This window comes from Pseudorasbora parva, chromosome 9 (genome assembly GCF_024679245.1).
Source record: "Pseudorasbora parva isolate DD20220531a chromosome 9, ASM2467924v1, whole genome shotgun sequence".
Taxonomy (NCBI): Eukaryota; Metazoa; Chordata; class Actinopteri; order Cypriniformes; family Gobionidae; genus Pseudorasbora; species Pseudorasbora parva.
In genome coordinates, this window is record NC_090180.1 from 34,284,789 (window position 1) to 34,307,128 (window position 22,340).

At 36.3% G+C, this 22,340-nt stretch overlaps 1 protein-coding gene across 1 annotated transcript; it reads right to left on the reverse strand.

Moving 5' to 3' along the window:
* Positions 1–1,134: 1,134 nt before the first annotated feature.
* diras1b (DIRAS family, GTP-binding RAS-like 1b) lies at positions 1,135–22,106 on the reverse strand. Its single transcript, XM_067452340.1, has 2 exons — positions 21,917–22,106; positions 1,135–5,409 (listed from the first exon to the last, which is right to left on the reverse strand). Exon 2 carries the CDS (start codon positions 5,372–5,374, stop codon positions 4,778–4,780), a length of 597 nt encoding a protein of 198 aa, XP_067308441.1. The 5' UTR covers positions 5,375–5,409; positions 21,917–22,106; the 3' UTR covers positions 1,135–4,777.
* Between the last annotated feature and the right edge of the window lie 234 nt (positions 22,107–22,340).

Consider the following 22,340-nt stretch of genomic DNA (forward strand, 5'->3'; position numbering starts at 1 on the left):
GTTTACCTGCTTACCCCCAGGCATCCAAGATGTAGGTGTGTTTGCTTTAGTAGAACACAAATGAAGATTTTTAACTCCAACCGTTGCTCGTATAAGAGACACTCAGAGTTAAAAGTATAGACATACGAATCCTTATTAAACCCTGCGGCTTGTGGCGACACATTGATGTCTTAAGACACAAAACGATCGGTTTCTACGAGAACACTATTTTAAAAAACATTTTAAAAAGTTTTTTTTACCTCATATCAGATGAATCTCATCTAGTATTCCCAATGCCATCACTTCCGTAGAGTAAGGTCAAAAACCTGCCACGATCATATATATATATATATATATATATATATATATATATATATATATATATATATATATATATATATATATATATATATATATATATATATATATATATATATATATATATATATATATATATATATATATATATATATATATATAATTATATAATATAATATTTATTTATTTATTTATTTTTTGTATTATTATTTTTTTCTCATTAGTGCCTGCGCGGAATGCGGATTGGTCGAATGAGGCATCTATGTAAATATATATATATATATATATATATATATCGTACCGGGTTTTGGACCTTACTTGACCAACTGTTTCGTATCTTAAGACATATGTCGCCACGAGCCGCAAGGTTTAATATGGATTCGTATGTGTGTTTTTATACTCTCATAGTGGCTCTCATCGAAAACACCCCATTGACGTCCATTATACGAGCAACAGTTGGAGTTAAAACTATTAATTTGTGTTCTACTGAAGAAACAAACACACCTACATCTTGGATGCCTGTAGATAAACGCCAAATTTTCATTTTTGGGTGAACTATCACTTTAATAGCATGCATTCTTCAGCACTTACTAGAAATGTAGGACTCTTTCGGATAGCTATTCAGTCTTTGTCCCATAAAACCCTTGACTGCATGCAGCACAATTAAGGCTTTACTGAATGTCTTTATGCATTATTGTTTTGTATATTCCATCATTTATGTATTTGAGTATTCACACCTGGGTCAGCTGAAAGTGAAGTACTCCTCATGATGTTGCCATGGAAACCAGGTTTAGCACATGGGGCTATGATTTGAGGAGGGAGGGACAATAGTTTTGATTTAATCGTTTTTATTATGAAAATCAATTCGCAGATTTGTTAGAGAATATTTGCAGGTATATTTCTTTACATATTAGTATATGTACACAGTATTTTCCTTCATTTGGGATGCGTGAGCACAGCATACCATATCTTAGGAAGACTATTGCTAGGACATATCATAGTAGCTGCTAAAAGCTATAATTAAAAAGAACTTTTGTAAAATATTGTACAAAAAAGAAAATAATACAATGCAAAGGATTTAAGTTGAGAAGTCACTTCACAGTTTTTGTAGCTTGCCCTCATGCTGGCTAACATCAAGTGGGACCATGCGTAGTCTGAATTATGAAATGGAGGTCATCATTTACACACGTTTCACAGTACATTCCATTACCCTTAGGCATTTAAAGTGCTCACTGTGTAAACCAGATTTAGGATAGCAACTGAAAATGCATGAATGAGAATCCAGATAGATGTACAGAAAGTCCCTTGGGATTCCAGCCAACACATGATCAGTGATTGAAGAGCTCTGAAAGGAATCGTGTCCATGGCTCATTTCAATGAGGATTTTCTTTGCATGTAGTGTTCTATTTTTTACATACAATTTACAAGTATTTACAATAGAAAGTGCATGATAAAACGCATGTGGTTCACAAACACGGAACTGGTGGGCGTTGGCATTGCGGAGGAAAGTCCATGTTGTCAAGCCAACCAAAAGGATCGCAGGTATAGCTGACACTCTTCCGAGATTGCAGACTTCCCATGCATGTAAAATGCAAGGAGCTCTGCAGATTTCCTCTCGTGCAGCTTGCAGTGCCTCTGATAGTATCAGCAGTGTGACTCATGCGCCAGCTGAGTGGGCTTTATAGAGATTGGATACATAGATTCAGTTATAATGGATCTGAATACAGTCTAAACTTCAAACTCAAGATGGATGAGGCATTGTCCCCAATTTAGATAAATCAGCTAAACTCTGCAAAGTGATAAAGAGGGATTTATGACTGTATAAACCATGCAGAGCAGAACTACTAACACCAGTAGGGAGGTGGTAAATTATAGCACCATTTTTAGGGGATGAATGTGTTGATGGGGCATCCAGGGAACTGATATTAAAACATGAATCATATACAGTACATCAGTCAGAGGCAATAAGCTGTCATAATATTAACTGACAGTAAACCGGAAACTATATATGAATGATGTTTTCAGTGTTATTACAATGCATGTCACAGTATATCATTAGATATCATTACAATTTTAATTTAAGTGCATATAATGTTTGTTATATCGTGTATAGCTTACTTATTTTTAATGTTCCTTTTTCATACAGGGTTGTTGTTATTAATAGGTGTCATTCAGAATGCGTAATTTACAGTACAGTTCAACAAAAACTTCACTTTCGGTGGACACAGTTAAAAAAACTGGCTTTTACATAGCATAACATGGATAAAACATGGATAAAAGAATGTAGTCTGCCTTTATCTGTAATGCAAACCCCTTAAAACATATTAAAGGGGCTCTTTTGCACATCATTTGTACAAGGCAACCAGCTGGTTAAATAAAAATAAAATGCTATACAACCAAGGCCCTTTTTGAAACCAGAGGTTTCTTTTGTTAAAGGCTCTTTTCTTACCGAAAATGAAACAGGCTGGTGTTATGAGGGCCATGAGCCAAAACTCCTGTAATGTCTGATACTGTGTTGCAAAAAAAAAAAAAAAAAAAAGTTGAAATGTTTGAGCAATAAATGTTTCGTTATCATAAAACTATCATAACTCTCATTATATCTGCTCCTCGATGTTCACATTAGTCTCTGATAAATTGAGAAGACTTGCTTGCGTTAGGAAAGCTTCAATTTAGTTTCGCTGCCAAAACGCGCCTCTTGCAAATGCATTCATTTCTGAAAAGACTTTAAGAGAGCTTCAATTGTTATTGTCTCAATTATACCTGACAATATGAGCAGTTCATCTTGAGAAAAAGAAGATGGAGATTCTGGCTCACTTCAAACTAATGGGGAAGCTAGAAGTGTCTACATTTTTTGAAAAGCTGAATGCCAACGATGATGACGATGATGATATAAGTGCTTGCTGCTTTTACATAAGCATGAGTGCATCTCAATGAAAAATGTCTATATGCTTTCAGATTTTAGAACTACCTTGATGTCACTGAATGCTAATAATTTTATAAAGCATCAAACTTTTCTCTGGTATTTTACTCATTTAACAAAATGATTGTCTTAAATATTGATCGGTATTATTTAAGATATAAGGACATGCAAAAGTAATTATCACAATGTCATGAGGATAACAAATAAAAGTGGATTACGCAACCTGAAACAAAGGATTAAAGGGTGGCTTGAGTTTGTCATATACTGACCTTATTCCCTCAATCTGTCAAGAACTTTTGAAGAAATGCACAAAAGTTTGTCATTTTAGCATACCAGTGTTGGGGAAAGTTACTTTGAAAAGCAATGCATTACAATATTGTGTTATTCCCGTAAAAAGTAACTTATTGAGTTACTTAGTTACTTTTTAAGAAAAGTAATGTGTTACATTACTTTTGCATTACTTTTCATCACCTTTGTTTTGTATAACAAAAAAGTTATATTTTTGTGCAAATGTAAGGGCCTCTTTACATCAATATTTAAATAATAAACCGAGGTAAAAATGCTAATTTACGCACGTACAATAAAGGGTGCAGCTCAAACAAACCTTTCAGCTGTGCTTGCGTTCTGGATAATGGAAAATAGGAGGCAGGAGACTTTAATAAAAAAAGAAAAACTAAAGTAATTTTTGCTTTTGGTTTAACTGAATCATCAAAAGTTAGCATCAAAACGTCAAAAAATATATAAAGGTAGATTAAATACATACAAATACTTGTTTGATTTAATATTTCATTATTGGAGGTTATATATTCAGATATTCCATTTGACTGATTTTATTAATTTTGAGGATCTTTATTGTGCAAGTGAGATGAGTAAATGCTCATATTTAGTGTAGAATTACAATAACCATCATATTTGCACTTACTCTCAATTTTTCTCAACATGGGGAGAAGAGAGCTGTCAGTCAAATAAATGTGAAAAATTAACTTGCGTTTATTTTGTCAGTTAAATAAATGTGAAAAAGTAACTTGCGTTTATTTTGTCAGTCAAATAAATGTGAAAAAGTAACTTGCGTTTATTTTGTTATACATTTTAAAAGTAATCGTTACTTTACTAGTTACTTGAAAAAATAATTTGATTATAACTCAAGTTACTTGTAATGCGTTACCCCCAACACTGGTTACTACGAAAAGTCTTATGTTTGGGTGACATCTCATAACCCATATTAAATCTGTATCTGCTTTAGATATATGCTGTATAGCAACCGACTGCTGTGTGAATCTTTCTCAGATGTGAGTGATGATGCTCTGTAAAATAACAGAAACAGACAAGGCAATATGAATGGGCCAGCGCTCGTTAAGGCCAAAGACTGGTGGTGAAGGATGAAATCTATCAAGACGGAGTGAAATCCTTGTAATCGGAAATAAGCATGAAATGTCAAATAACACCATCACCCATCCATTCATTTTCTCTCCTCTCTCAGTTCGTTTCCTTTGTCATTTTATCACTCTATCTCTCCGCTTTATCTCACTGTGTTCCGGTTCTGCCTCTATAACAAGCGGTCTACATGATGCTGCATTTCCCCTTCAGCTTGTCAGCCCTGCTTTGCTTCCCAGAACGCTTGCCGTCGATGTTCAGACTCATGTTCCTCTTCTTCTCCAGGTTTAGAAGCTCCTGGAAGAGCTCAGTGACATTGTGGTTAGTCTTAGCCGAGGTCTCCATGAATGCACACTTCCAGGTCTTGGACTGGGCCTCTCCATCCTCGGTCTTGACTTCCCGTTGAGTCTCATCACTCTTGTTCCCTACGAGCATGATGGGGATGGTCTCTACGTTGCCTTTGATAGCGAGAATCTGTTGGTATATGGGCTTTAATTCTTCCAGGGACTGCTTACTAGTGATGGAGTAGACCAGGATGAAGGCATGACCTTTGGAGATGGACAGACGCTGCATGGCAGGGAACTGGTGGCTGCCAGTTGTGTCTGTGATCTGCAGGGTGCAGACGCTCTTGTCACAGCTGATCACCTGCCGATATGTGTCCTCCACCGTCGGGATGTAGGTGTCCCGGAAAGTGCCTTTGACAAAACGGAGCACCAGTGAGCTCTTCCCCACACCCCCTGCTCCAAACACCACCACGCGGTAGTCGTTGCTCTGCTCGGGCATCTTGAGCTTTCAATTGAGCTGCTCGCTTTTTAGACCTAATAGAGAGAAAAGAAACATTTAGAGGATTGTGTGTTGAATAGCCTGGGTTGAGGCCGAGGATGAATTTTTTGATCCTCTTCCTAAAAAAAAAAAAAAGTAGGCCTATCCCTATTTATCAAGATGAATTCCTTGATTCATATTATTACAAAATGTATTACATAAGCATATTATATCAAAAAGCTAATTATTTAAATATCTGAAAATATTGATTTAAAATATTATTTAAAATTAAAAATTAAAATTAAAAAAATATGTATTAAAAATATTCACATTTTCCCCTTTTACATGCACGTTTTATTATTTATTTATAATATAAAAAATTAAGGCTGTCAACAAAATAACATTTTGAGATTAATCTCATGATTTAAAATTTTGAGTTAATACAATGAACATTTTTTGAGATTCAACAAAATTGTTATTAAAATATTATTAAAAGATTGTGTAAGCATATTGGGTAATTGTGTGTTTTATTTCTGATGACTCAGTGAAACATGCCAAATTGTGCTATTTTCATGATTTATCAAATTTTGTATGGTTCATATACAATAATATTTTGAGTTTCTATTTATTAAACAAATGTCCTTCATTGTATCAACTCAAATTTTTTATTTCAATAAACTCAAAATTTTAAGGCAACCAGGTTACTTACTTTTTTAAGTTAAACCAACAAAAAATGTAATTGTTTTTTACAGTGAAGTAAATTTTGAAAGCCCTAAAAATAAATGTTAAGATTTTTTTCACAAATCCTTAGCACTCTCTTGTGGCACCGGCCGCTAAAATCACATTGTAAAATGGCTGCATCCAAAATCGCATCATTCCCTACAATATAGAAGGCAAAAATAGAGTATGTGACAAAAAAGTACTCATAAAAGTGTAGGCAAAAAGTACCCGGATGACCTACCGTGTGTGTGTAACTACGCAAAAAAACGAAATAACGACTTATATAAGTGATGGGCCGATTTCAAAACAAAGTTTCGAACGGTAACTTATTAATCATCATATTGATTCATGATTCGGATCACGTGTTAAACTGCTGAAATCACGTGACATTGGCGATCCGAATCATGAATCAATGCGCTGATTCATAACCGTTCGAAACTTTGTTGGGAAATCGGCCCATCAATATATGTCGTTATTTCGTGTTTATTTTTTTTGTACATAAAAACTATTCTCGTCGCTTCATAAAATTATTGTAGAGCCAATGTACTGAGATGGACTTTGTAACGACGTCTTTAGTGCCTTTTATGGGTCTTGAGAGGGGAAATTACATTGGTGTCAATGAAAGCCTATCTGAGCCATCGGATTCATCAGAAAAAAATATTGTAATTTGTGTTCCGAAGATGAACTTATAAGATGGTCTTACAGGTGTTGAACGGCATGAGGGTCAGTAATAATTGACAATAATTATTTACGAGAAATAAACACTAAATTCTTAATTCACCCAACATTTTGTTAGTTGTTTCTATTTCTGACAATAAATAACCACACTCAACATGAAACCTTATTACTAAAAACTGTCCGTCATACTGTACATCACATTTATTTTGATAGGCTGCTAATGTACCATGTCACAGCGTGTTCAGAGTACACACACAAAAAAAAAAAATCGCTATATAGTGACTGTAAACATATCGTGCATCTTTAGGACACACCATTAGTCCTATTTAAATCTATCATGATTTATACATTTAACATGATCATAATTTATTTACCGGGTATTTATATTTACTAATTTAAAGTTATAGTATGACACACAAGCACATTTAAGGATGTTTTGCTTCTAGACAGGACTCAAGGCTTTTCTGAAGAAAGAGACATGAGCCTTGTCATCCATCACACTATTATGAAATCACAATGCAACTCATCATAATGTATCTGTGCTCTGCCCTTAGACACTCTCTTGCTTTTGCTGCAGTTTATAACAAGTGCATTATTTATTGCCTTAGAGTCAAAACAATCATTCTAAACAGTTTTCCGCTCCTGCGCACACTAGCATTCAGATGGTAGCACTATGTATCTGTCTGAGTGCAAAACAGGTTTTAGATTCTTTGTAAATTAGCTTTTATATGTGCAATTTAATGTTCTCATGAATAATTTACCCAAGACACAGACCATATCCATCAGTGTCAAAGAACCACAAACATAGAACACACATCGAATCGTGTTAAGAATATGCAGAAGCAAGCAAGAACACAATTTCCAGGCTTTAAGTGTACACCGATTTTATCCTCAGTAATCAATACCTCAATTTCACACTAGCAGGCAAGGGATACTGAGAAACTAAATGAAGATTTCTGCTGATCGTCCATCAAAAACTACAGATTAACTTGGAATGCATCATACGTACTATTTATATAAATATGTAATATGACCAATGTTCTTAAAAGACTGAGCTTTGTCTGTAGTAGCCTATTTGAAGTGGTAATACTTTAATTACATGTTGTGTCATTTTGAACAGGTCAACAAATGAACTTAGTTATTTATTTTATTATATATATATATATATATATATATATATATATATATATATATATATATATATATATATATATATATATACTGTAAAAAATTTGAGTTGATACAATGAAGGAAATTTTTTTTAATAAATAGAAACTCAAAATATTATTGTATCTGAACCACATTAAAAAAATTGATAAATCATGAAAATAGCACTATTTGCCATGTTTCACTGCGTCATCAGAAATAAAACACACACAATTACCCAGTATGCTTAAAAAAATATTTTAATAATATTTTAATAAAGGTTGTCGAATCTCAAAAATGTTCATTGTATTAACTCAAAATTTTAATTTCAATGAACTCAAAATTTTAAGGCAACCAGGTAACTTTTATATATATATATATATATATATATATATATATATATATATATATATATATATATATATATATATATATATATATATATATATATATATATATATATATATATATATATATATATATATATAAATAACTAATAACTAAAATAAATAACTAAGTTCGTTGACCTGTTCAAAATGACACAACATGTAATTAAAGTATTACCACTTCAAATAGGCTACTTTTCAAAATCACACTACATCTGAGATAAAAATATTAATTTCATAATTAAGATCTAACTTTGTCTGGCTATCACCAGACAAAGTTCAGTCTTTTAAGAACATTGGTCTGGGGAATCTGCTCTGTATTTGTACAGTGCAAGAGATGTGATCACAGGCATAGTTCAAAAAAATCTGTACACAATTGGATAGTCTTCAACCAATCAGACCCCAAGAAGCGTGATCAACGGGCATAGTTCAAAAGAATCTGTACACAATTGGATAGTCTTCAACCAATCAGACCCCAAGAAGCGTGATCAACAGGCATAGTTCAAATGACTCTGTACACAATTGGATAGTCCTTCAACCAATCAGACCAACAATCTATTGCTTCTCTATCCGTCATTGTGTTAAACCCACCAATAGCCAGGAGGATACACCAGTTTCTGATTGGTCTCCACAAATTTGTAACAGAAGCAGGATAGAAAAATGTGCAGGATCCCAGCTTGAGCTGCAGGGCGAAATCAAATCGCCGGCAGAGGCTGGGTTTACCCAGTCTAGATCTACGTAACTATCAACTGATCAAAGTGAATAATTCAATAGAAACTGAGAAACAATATTTACATGATGTAGATCATGAATGTTTGAGGATAACAAGATTCATCAGTACCAGTTACCATGGAACATGAATCAATAGTACGAGTGTGCAATGTCGTGGACTGTACGGCAAAATTAGTTTACATATGAGTTTCCTGGGTTCCTTGGGTTTCCTACCAGCGTGTCATACATACGCCATGAAGTGCACTTGAAATATGCACGTGAAAAACAGCGTATCATATGCACGCCAAAATGGGTTTTGCGTATACATTCCACGAAATTGCACACTCATACTATTTATATGCATTTGATCAGGTTGAATAATTCCTAATACTTTTTTATCAGACACTTTTTCTGTGGTCCCATGTACCACATTTCCACACCATCTTTTCTGACGTTACTGTATGTATGTATTCAGTCCCTTGTAATGAGAATCTGTGGTCAAATCCACAAGACACGGTTGATAGAAATTTACAGTAGAAGTACAGTAGTCAATTCTTTTTCCACACTGTAAAAAATTATTTAGAAAAAAAGTTACCTGGTTGCCTTAAAATTTTGAGTTCATTGAAATTAAAATTTTGAGTTAATACAATGAAAATTTTTTGAGATTCGAGAACCTTTATTAAAATATTATTAAAAGATTTTGTAAGCATATTGGGTAATATTGTGTGTGTTATTTCTGATGACGCAGTGAACCATGCCAAATAGTGCTATTTTCATGATTTATCACATTTTATATGTGGTTCAGATACTAAAATATTTTTAGTTTCTATTTCTATTTATTAAACTAATTTCCTTCATTGTATCAACTCAAATTTTTAATTTCAATAAACTCAAAATTTTAAGGCAACCAGGTTACTTACTTTTTTAAGTTAAACCAACAAAAACCACGAGGAACACTGCAGTTGTATAAAGAAAACATTGTATAATGCTACTTGTTAATATGTTTTTTGGGCTTTGTAAAGTGTGTTTGTTGAGTGAAAACCTTTGCTGATGTTATGGGAGATGACATGTATGAAGAATTTTGGTTTAGTGCATTTTGGATGTCCTGCTGTGCCAATCTGAAAGTTGGTACAGAATTTTTTTTGTAAAAGTGACCTTACTATTGAGAAATCTGTCCATATTGTAACTGTAATATCCATATTGTATTTCATGATAAATTAGTTATTTTAACCAATCGTTCTGTAAAGTGCAACATTTCTGTAAAGATATGAATGCCCAATGCAATATTTTGAACACTGGACAGCCCACGAGTGATGATCATTTGGAGTTTTGTGTCTAGAGTTTTGAATAATGACATCAAGATTCTGAAGTTTGTGCCAAAGTGAATTTTTTTTTTTTTTTTTTTTAAACTGTATGTTGTGATTGTGGCAAAGCCTCTCAAAGCCAGCTGCCCTCCATCAATTCTTCATATTTTCATCCAGCATTATGACACCAGGCTACTTGCACTCAGAGCTTAAAGTGCAGCGACATGCTTGGCAGGGTGCAGCGATCCTGATTCCCGACAGCAGCCAAGCTCTCATCTGAGAGAAGCCCTGGTGCCTCTCCCCCTCTCTAACACCCTGCGTGCTGTCAAATCAATGAGCAGAGGACACTGAGCCTTTGATCAATGCTAGTGTCTGCGGATTTCAGACCTCTGACAGGCTGGTGCCCCCCTCTCGCTCCTCTTAAGGTGTCACGCTTGTTTCTGCGCCGTGATTGATGTCAATCTCCCTCCGAGTGCTGTGTTATCTATTCTATAAGTCCTTCGCGGAAGGACCGGAGAACCGCTGAGCTTATTAATGCTGTTACAGCGTCTCGCTATTCCAGCCAAACTCTATTATAAATTAAGTTTGGCACGTGGAGAGATTATAATGCATGTTCTTCATTCAAGGTATCCCAAGCACTCTCACAGCAATGTGCTGATGCTGCCGGATTTGGGAATGACCTTGCTTTTACCGAAGTGAATGTGGAATATATCACTCTCAGACATTAGGATTCGAAAGGTAATGTTTGCTGAATAGCACACGGGCATCGTGCCACATACTCTTAAACAATCACAGTAAATGGAAGTGTGGGCTCAGTATGCTGGCAGTTCTGTTTGCAAACCACACTACTACAGTGCCGTGCATATAGGAAACCCAGTCGGAAACAATAGTATATAGACAAAAAATTACCCTATTTTTTCTGGGAGTTTTTTGAATCTGTGGTCCATGTTATTCCAAAGAAACTGAAAATTCTTCAGTCTTGAAGTAAAATGTAATAACTTTTTTTTTTAATGACTTTCATTCTCTGCTGTCATGTGAGCCTTACTATATAATGTTAACTTATAGCTAAATTGTTATTGTATTGTATTTCTTTATTGTCCACCAAGGAGGAAATTTGTCTTTGGCTCACCACCACGTAAAAAAGCCAGACAGGCTAAGACGAAATCAAAAATAAAACACAAATATTAAAATATGATTCATGTTACATTCATTTGATTTATCAATCACTTTTAATGGCGTTAAAGGAAAAAAGAAAGACCTCTTAAACATTTGTATTTGCTAGAGGGGTTCTATAACGCCTTCTTGATTTAAAGGGCTCAAAATGACTACAGAGAGGGTGAGAGCTATCTGCAAGGACACCTCTCGCCTTCTTCTTTGCCATTTTAACATAAAGTTATCTGGCACAAGTTTAATAAACTCGCATTTGGTTTGGGCAGGCAGGTAAGCATGGCCAGCCCCCTGCTGACACTATCATCTTTCTTAATTGATGCCATTAAAAAAAAAAAAAAAAAATATATATATATATATATATATATATATATATATATATATATATATATATATATATATATATATATATATATATATATATTAATTATATTATATTTGTATTATTAAAGCAAAGCAAAGCATTTTTAAAATAATTTTATTTCACTTCTAAATACATCACATTATCGAAGTAAAATACATTGTGAGTTATACAGGCTGAGAATAGGCTATCTAAATTTGAATACAATTTTAAGCAAGCATGACTCAGAATTTCCAGTTTTGAATGAAAAGTAGAAAAATAAATGACCTAGGTAGATGAAGGAACTAACGGACGGACGGACATACAGATGGGGAGAGAGAGAGAGAGAGAGAGAGAGAGAGAGAGAGAGAGAGAGAGAGAGAGAGAGAGAGAGAGAGAGAGAGAGAGAGAGAGAGAGAGAGAGAGAGAGAGAGAGAGATAGAGAGATAGATAGATAGATAGATAGATAGATAGATAGATAGATAGATAGATAGATAGATAGATAGATAGATAGATAGATAGATAGATAGATAGATAGATAGATAGATGACGGGCGGGTGGATGAATGGATGGATTGATGGATGTGTCACTAAACACTTGATAGCAACCAGGTGTTGTGTGTTTGGATTTTTGAGGTATATCACACACCCTAACATGCCAGGAGTGCAGTAACAGTGTTTGCTACTTAGCCCGGCTTCCATATATGAAATATGGATTTGTCTTTCATTTAATTTATTATATTTTATTAATTTCCTTTTACTGAAACACCAAAGATTCAAGATAAATATTCCCTGTACTATTGTCTGTACCTCTCACTGAGAGAAAGCAAATGTTATAAGTATTTTTGGTTAGACCTGGATCTTAATCAGCTCCAACCTTAGAGACTGTGTATCTGTGTGTGCACAATATTCTGTCTTACAGATCAATGTTGAGATGGTGTACAAGATGGATGGACTTGTTGTTCGGGGCAAGCTGGCGCCTGCTTCAGACCTGGAAGGTCACTGCGGGCCTAATTCCGGGGTAAAAGCGTCAAGAACCGACACTTCTATGGAAACGTGAGTCAGATTAACTGACGTGTGGAAATTTACCATTACTGTGCATTTTCTCTGAGCCAATCAGAACCATCCACATTGCAGTAATGATGTGAATAGACCCTGAAAACGGTATATCTGTTGGGACAATTTTATGTACGATAGGGCGAGGCAACAAGACGGTGAGAGAGGGAGCGCGGCCTACGAACTCCTTGTTAGACTTGAAGCTGGCTTTTGCTGTTGAGACTGCAAACTATTCTTAAGTAAATTTTTCTTTTAATTAACTACACTCCTGACTCATCGTCTTTATTTTTCACTACTGGTCTTTGGTCATAAGCTGTTAAAGGTGGGGTAAGTGCTATCTGGTAACCGTTGTTGATATTTCAAATCACCAAAACAAACACACATTGATAGCTCCGCCCCATACATACGTAACCCAGGCAACAACTATGGCAGAATCTGTGCGTAACTAATCCAAGTCGAATATTCATTGAAAAAGTCACCCCTTCCATCACAAAAACACAAACCGTTCTCATGAACAACTCGATAGAACACAAGCCGACAGTCCAACTAACAACATATTACAATTATGACCAGATGGGTTATATAGATGAAAAGAGGAAACAAACATATATTAGGAGTATAGTATCTTACCTGTCGGACACATTTTGTGAGCTGACACTTGAAAGCTTGAAACACTGAGGGGATTTAGATGCTCCATACGGTGTGGAAATGAACGGGTCTTTATCATCGCTGAAGTGAGCGACAATACGATCGCAAATGGACAAACAAGCGAACATGACACACGAGCATATTTAAGCAAAAGCCAGCATATATTAGTTCTTTCTTGGCTAATGTCCGTCCTGTGTGACTCGTGGGTTTTGAATAATGACGCGCACTGAGCCTCTCTTCTCACCATAGACACGCCCCTTACCTGCTGATTGGCTACAAGTTTGTTATTCAGAATGGATGGGTGGATGATGGGTGGATGGACGGTTGGATGGATGGATGGATGGATGGATGGATGGATGGATGGATGGATGGATGGATGGATGGATGGATGGATGGATGGATGGATGGATGGATGGATGGATGGATGGTGTGAATCACCGCACTGGATTCCACAGGATGCTCATCAAGCCGAGTCCATTAGCCAGACTCTGCTCTAATCTGAGTGAGAAGCTTTGCAGCATAATATAAAGAGCTGCTTTCTCTTTATCAGTCAAACCAGGCATTCAGTCTGCCATAAATGGCAGTTTCCATTGTCATATCCGCATGGATTCCAATATTCTAGTGAAGAAAAAAAGTATTTTCGCTTCAGAATGGATTCTCATTTTGGGAATCAGATATGCCTCGCTTTACTGCACACTAAAGATACTAACAGGATATGGAGAGGCATTTGCATACACACATTAGTGTTCATATGTTCACTGAGCTGAGAAGAGAACCACGGCTCTGTGCACACGTGTCTGAGTCTGAGACCAATTGCTCTCTCAGTGCTGTGGGAAATCAAACTTGGGTAAAAGTGCTTGTTAATGCACGCATAGACTGAAAGAGAAAGGACGAGTGGGATAAGGAAGAAGGAGGGATGATGAAACAGAAAAAATAGCCTGATTTAGTATTATGCCATTATCTACTTTTTTGTGCATGATGAAAATAAAAGCTAAGCATGCTTTTTGTAACTGTGATCAAAACATTTATAAAACAATGACCGAGTCAATAAAGGAGGGAAAACTGATCAATGAGTTTAAAAAAGAATGTAAAAAAAAAGAAAAGAAAAAGAGTGTTTCTTTTGGTTGTTGTTCAATGTTCAGATATAATATTCAGATGCATTGCAATAACCCAGCAAGCAATTTTGTATTTAAAAGATGCCTAATAGCTGTCCAAACACAGCCCTGACAAAACAAGGCAATATTTGGGCTGTCAGGTCAAATTTAATAGACGTCTAACCATAGCACAAGAATAGACGAGTCATCAATTTCAAAGAAATGAAACCAAACAAACACCTCGTCATCACTGTTGACTTTGCTTACATGATGAAATATCATACATTTAGTTATTTTGGCAAATATGAAATGTAACAAAATTCAAGATTCTTTTGGCTAGAAGTCGGTTACTCATAGCCGGACTATATTGTGTTTACAGTTAACCGTGACGGTGAAATGATGGCTATTGCTTGCTGGGAACATGGTGAATAGATTTTTCACTTTTGGGTGATCTATCTCTTTAAAATCTTTCATTTAAATTCAACTGCCTAACACTCTACCCAGTTATTATTGTTCTAGAAATCATTAATGGATGTTTTTGCCACAGATGTGTGTTTGTGTAATACAAAGCGTTTACAGTATAGCCGCTAAAAATTCGGACTCGTAGGGGAAGCAGGGCTACGGCCTAAAAATACCCCATATACCATCTGCCATCTCTCTGCGCCAAATGTTGCTGGATTAGACCAGACTCGATCATTCAGCTGTGCAGGGGCATGAGAAAATGCTGTCTTGATCTGAAACAGTGTTGTAAATTAATACTGGCCAGGCTAAATCTCGCCTTGCAGCAATCAGTTTTTATCAAACAAACTATCCTGAGAATATTCAATGCGAAACATTTCTAAATATGTCTAAATCATTGATTCATATCCTGACAGCAAAAATATCTACTTCAAAAAATGTAATGACATGCTACGTTTTACATACATCTTAAAGGGATAGTGCACTTAAAAATTAAAATTCTTTTATCATTTAAATAAACTGAAAGATGTAACAAACTTATTTTGTACATACAATAAAAGTCAATGGAGATTAAGATAATGGACGTGAAAAATATTCCACAGAAGTAAATAAAGTCATACATTTTGGAATGAGTGAATGAAAGGATCACAAATGTAATTTTTGGGTGAACTATCCCTTTAAATACATCCTTACAATAACACCAAATGACAATAATGAAAAAGACTAAAAAAATAATCATTCAAATAATTTAAAAGTAACAATAAATAAAGTTAATGCATGTTAAAGGCACAATGTGTGAGCAATGTTATATATTTTGTTGACTTGTGTACTTACATTATCCAAAATGATTCCAAGAATGTTTAAATCCAATAAAATAAGCTGTTTTAACCAGGATCTTTAAATAATTTTAGCCCTATCAATGACATCATAACTGCATTATCCTTGATTTTGTTTTATTTTGTAGAAACCATGGAAACACCATATAAGCTTTAATATATTATGTTTTATTAGAGGTGTGCAACTGTTTGGATACATTCATCGACAGAAAACGAATCATTGCTATATAGCTCAACACAGTTAGTCTTATTGTTTAAATCTCTTTTGCGTGATTATGAATACCATGTTTTACTATGCCTAATACCGATCTACCTTACTGCAGTGTGCAGTAGTAGCCTCATAGTAGTCTCATAGTAGCCACCGAGTGAACACAAAGAGTAGCATTAGAACCTAACTTTCAACACACTCAAATAATGTATCTAATATGATAAAACAGCTCTACATTATAGACCCACATGACCGGAAGCGGTCGTCAAAGGCATAATAAAAGCTTTGCGAAATCGAGGCGTCATCAAGCTACGCTTTTGTTTTGATTAAGCGACCTCTAGCGGAGAAAAATTACATATTGTAGCTTTAACAAACTGCCTGATACCATACAAACTCAGAACAAATGGTTATACATGACTGCTACAGATTACTGGCTAATCACTCTGTTGCATTTTACCTTACCATGAGTGTTCTGCAGTTTTACTGTGTCCCTGCCAGCATTGTGAGAAACATCTCTCTTGCTCTTGTCGATCAGTCCGTCAAACAGATTGCTCCTCTGTGGACTGTGCTTAGAGGCTAATCATTGCGCTTTACCTCGTCTGTCCCGCTGGATGTGCTTCCAGTGACCCAATTCAAAGGATTTAAAACCGTCAGCATGCATCCACGCCACAAAACAAAGCTCCTGTGATATGAGGCCGTAGCTGAGGGACAGAGTGCACGAAGGTCTGATATATTAACTATGAGATCATGTGAGATCTTTGAAATGGATATGGATCACTGCAAAGTGCAAACTGTAGTTTATAGTGAGATAATAAGATATGTTCTTAAGAAGCTTTGTGTTTCATCTCATGGCCTAAGGACTGTTAAACAACTTAAAACCTTAATGCTGAGACTTACATTTAAACATATGCTCAACTATTACAAGACCTTAGAGCTAAATCAAATGTATAGATTGCCCTCCACAAATAAACTTGATTGATTTACTAGCTGCCCGAGAACTTGGACATGCATTTGGCCTATATGCACTTATACCTTTTTCTATATTAGCTGCTATACCTCGAATTAATTGTTAGTAGTATTGCATCTCTCTAGCCAGGAATTTTCTCTGCTTAACTGGTGGGGTTAAGTGGGTGGTAAATTGTATGAGTTTAGATACTTAATCAGTTAATCTCAAATGAGCATGCTTATTAAATTAATCAGTGAGCATTTTATAATTTTCAGGGATAAACACAGCATTTATGTGTGTAAAACAGTCACATGGCTTGTATTCTTCCCTTTGAGCTACATCTGTAAGATAAACTTTTAATATATTTAAAGAAAAAAAAGTTTACAGATTTAGATACGATTTCTAATGGGGTGTAAATCAGGGTTTTCATCACTATGATTTGACATCGATTTTCTTAGCCTTTCAATATTCGAAGATGCCTCAAAACAAATTATTAGATTCAGGGTCCACCGATCAATATATCGATATCTGTCACTATAGATTTCTGAGAGAGAAGAACAGGCCCAATCTAAAGCAAACCCACCAGAATAACACCTAACCCCTTCAATTTAGCAATAGTTTCTTAAAGGTGTTAGGAACTGGCTTTTTTTCTTTTTTTATAATTTGTCTGAGGTCAACTATTGATGTTCATGTGGTATTTCTATTCAAAACTATCATAAATAATAAGCAATAGGCTATTTTCTACACTGCTTTTGAGGCTGTCTTCTGAATGCTGGGTTCTGATGGGCGTGACTCACTGGAGACTTGGAAGTAAACGCCCACAGCTAGGATTTAATACAATTTGCATATTTAATGAGCTTCAGCTCCGCTGTCATATATCTATGCCCCAGTGTCAGTTCACATGAGGGAGAGATTATTTTGAAAGCGGCAACTGCAACTTGTCTTTATCAAACAAACACAATGATTTATTTCTCATCCCCCTGACATTGTATTGCATGGCCTGCATCCGCACGATCGGTCGATATAAGCGTGAACCACACGGTCACACGCGTGCCCAGATCAAGAAAACATTTCTGCTGACGGGCGTACATTTTGGTAGCCCGTCTAGTACAGCCCCGGGACTAGTACTATTACATATAAAAAAGACGTTTTACTCACATAAGATTGTTGCACCATTCCTGTCGGATCCAATATAGAAGGCACAACATTGTGTCTGCAAATCCAGCACTTGAGACTTGTTTACAAACAAGACACGCACACGGTCTTCCGGTCTTCCCCACGTGAGCTTGAAACTTCATTAAAAATAAATGAAGTATCACACATTCCCAATATGATCCGAAGGAAGCTTATGCAGTGACTGTGTTTTTCAACATGTTTATTGCTGCTGGCTAGTGAGCCGATCAGCTCCATGAGTTGGTGGGCGGGGCTACTGATTTCTCAATTAACCACCCCTTTAAATGTGCACTCAGTAAGGCTGTGTCTGAAATCTCCCCCTTTACTCTAATATACTAGTTGATATTGAGAGGACAGCCAAAGGGGACAGGACATTATTGAGTGGCACTTTTAATCCCAAAATGCACCTCAGTAACGAGAATACAGCCAACGTACACTCAACAGCTGGCTGTTGAAGAATAACCAAGCACTATCACCATTGCAATTGAATTCCTGTTTTCCGCAGCATCCATTGCAATTGAGTGTCTGAATTGACTCACTCATTTCCATTCTCTCATTCAGTGGACAATATTGTGGAGTTATGTAGGACATCATGAATGTGATTTCCTACAATCACAGGGGGCAATTTCTTATACAGCGGCTGCATTAAAAGGGAACATATCATGAAAATCTGACTTGAAAATGTTGAAGTGTTATAATCGGGTCCCCGGTAGCCTAGAAATCTAGACGCACCCTAGCAGCAGCAAATCTAATCTGCCACAAGTGTCGTCTAGTAACTCTCAATACACTTCTGAGCTGTAAAAGCCAAACTCTGGTCGGGCCAATCACATCGTGTATAGAGTCAGTGGGCAGGGCTTAACATAATGACGGCAGAGTTGCGCTTGCATGCTTCCAGTAAACACAGAAACTGGCGAACGGTGGTCTTTCAAATCAGTTTTGACTGTGACTCTGGAAGACTTGGAGTTAAGCTTTTCTCTGAGAAAAGAACAAAGAACGGCACTGAAGTCATTCTTATGAAAGGAAGATGTGTTCGGAGTTTTGCCGACTGGATACAGCAAATGTTTAATCTGTCACCTAGCTCTGCTTCACCTTCATTGCTCTGGGTGGCTGTAGCGCTATCCTATTGCGTGCAGAGGGAGTTTGAAAGACAACCGTTTATCCCGCCCCTCGTAATGAGCCCTGTCAATGGTGAGTTTCCAGACCAAACATCTTGATGTGGGTCTGGCTTGTCAGGCTAGGTCCCCCGGTACTACCAACCTAGAAAACGTGAAAACGGACAACTCTGTAACTTAGTTTTGGTAAACCTTCTCTGAAAGCATGTGAAAAGACGAGCTGCTCAGATTTCTGTCCCCTTCTGATGAGGGGGTATATTATAATATTACCGTTCCTTAATCTGCACGTTTCCACCCCTCACACCACTATTTTGATTTGCCGCGGTAAGACCCTTGTGTATATTTGACACAATGTGTGTTTAAACTTAACAAGAAATGTGAAAGAGAAGTTACTCAAAAGACAGTTGTCTATGTACATGTGCTTCAGATAAGTGCGCTAATATAACTAATATAGCTTTAATACGTGTGGATATGCTATCGCAATATATAGGATAATCAAAACCAAGCAGATGTCTTGTTAGTATTCGGCAGAGACTCCGACTGGGGCAGGAACTGTGTGAAGAGGAGGCGGCAAGCAGCAGCTCATTTGCATTTAAAGGCACACACACAAAAATGCAATGCGCTCCCATGTTTTTCTGTGTAAGCACTCGGTGAAGAGCGCCAGAGAGTTGGTCACTGTAGCCGACATAAATGCTGAGCATGTAAAGACAACGACCAATCAGAGGTGTTTAAGAATCCGTTCAACAGCACTCTAAAAATGCTAGAGGGACATGCTGGTATCGTAACATTTTTAAAAGTTTAGTACATTTGACAACACATAGACCACAATGCACCATGATTGTGTCCTCACAGCCGGTCATGCTTAATTTACCCCGACTCCACATAACTCTGATATTGGTGTTATTTTTTATTTTATTATATTATTTTACTTATTTTAGCTACCTTAAGCTGAATGTGTTTTAACACAGTTATAGTTCAATCATTGTAATGTTATCTTTTTCGTTTGTTTTAATATTTCATATTTGTTTTTTTTTTTGTTTTTTTACCAACCCAAGCATACATATAGGCCTATAAAACGGTGCATAAAACAAATTCATGGGGGGAAATATTTTAAATAATAAATCAGCTCCAAAGCAGTGTTCTATTTAAACACATTTCAGGATTCCGCAGATAGTGGCCACTCGTGCAACGTAAGCAATGACGTACATCTGAGTGAACGAGACGGAAGGAAGTTGGTGAGGGAAAGGCATAAAAAATTGGCATAATAAAGCTTTTATCTCTTATTTGTCCCAAAAGTGGGATTTGTTTTGTAAATTTTGGGGATTTTGTCAATTGCATGCATGACTGGTCATGTTATGTCAGCATCCACAAGGGTCGCCCCCCTCTGTGTGAAACATAGCAGCTTTTTCTTTTTCTTTCTTTTTTCTCTTTTTTGATGTATAGTCATCTTGTAGATCATGTCTCAAACGTATAGCTTATTTAAGGGTGCAAAACTTTTTAATTAGAAAAAAATGACTGAGTGCCCCTTTAAATCCCATTAAACCATGGGCCAGAGGAGGTTTCAAAAGGATTTAAACATTACTGTTACTTAAAAAAGCATACTATAGAAAAGTGTTTCACTTTCTCATTAAGCACGTTCAAGCATAATGTTATTGTCTCTAGTGAAATACTAAAAACGGATCCACGTCTGCGAATTAGTCTCCATATAAATTGCTGCATTAGATTCCATTATGAGCCCAGCCTGCATCATCCTCCGCAACAAGACTGCCATAAGAGTCATGCATTGGCTCTATACGATGATATATTATTATACTAATGCATTATGCACCCAATACGTCAGCAGCGAGCGGGTCCTCTTTCTCAATGTTCCCGCTGCACAACCTAATCTTTAGCCCGTTTTGTTAACAAATTCTCCATATAATTCTATAAAAGGTTTTTTTAATGATCCAGAGTGACATGAATACACATCAGCCTACATTTCCCACTAAATGGGTGACTGGTCCTGTGCATGTGTTGGTTTACTGTTCGTCGGACACACACATTCATCTAATGTTGAAAATGTATGTTGCTACAATAAAGCGGGTGTAAATGGAAATCTTCACGGTATAGTACGCACGTATCTTATCCATATCATCATGGGGCCGGTTGTTGGACACATGAGTAAACTATGAGTTCAGCATCACCATATCATACGCAGCCCGTTTCATTCATAAAGAAGAGACTCTCATATATAGCACTGGTGGTGCGGCGATTCACATGCCGCCTTTGACGGATATGTAGGCAAAACACGTTTTGGTTAAAAGCACATTTCCTTCTCAAAAATTTTCGTTTTCATTACTATTTGTTGTCGAAAGAAAAAAATACCATCATGACAGTTGTGGTCATGGTGGTCACACAAAACAGAAAATGCTGCAAGTATTCAGCAGTTAAAGTCTAAATGAAATGTGTGTACTGCTTGTCCGGGTTGCTTATGCTGTGCAGTAAAGAAAAGAAGAAGAAAAAAAGACACAATATAGGCTACCAAAGGCGCTAAATAAATGAATTGATTTCATACGTCGGCGCGCGATTCGACTCACCTACCTGAACTTAACGTATCCCGCGTGACTGATCTTTGACTGACAGCACAGATGAATGGCAGGCTGAGCTAATAAGATACTAAAGCATTTTAGACTAATAATGAAGACGTGATAGAGTCCAATCTCAACGGCAGTCCTCTCTCTCCTTCTCTCTGTATTGCACTCACTCATACACACACACACACACACACACACACACACACACACACACACACACACACACAAACACACACACACACACACACACACACGCACTCCCTCCTCCTCACCACTGGCTTCAGATAGAAAGTGGGAGATTTTTTAACATATTGCCTACAGGGGGTGGACAAATGAGCTCCTAACAATACAGTGCACTCTCTCATTTTACAGAATTATAATGAATCCATTCAGTAAAATAGGCCTATATGAAATTACTTTAAAGGGGTCAT

Coding starts and splice junctions, on each gene's coding strand:
- diras1b (XM_067452340.1), bottom strand. CDS start 5,374: ATGCCCGAGCAGAGCAACGACTACCGCGTGGTGGTGTTTGGAGCAGGG.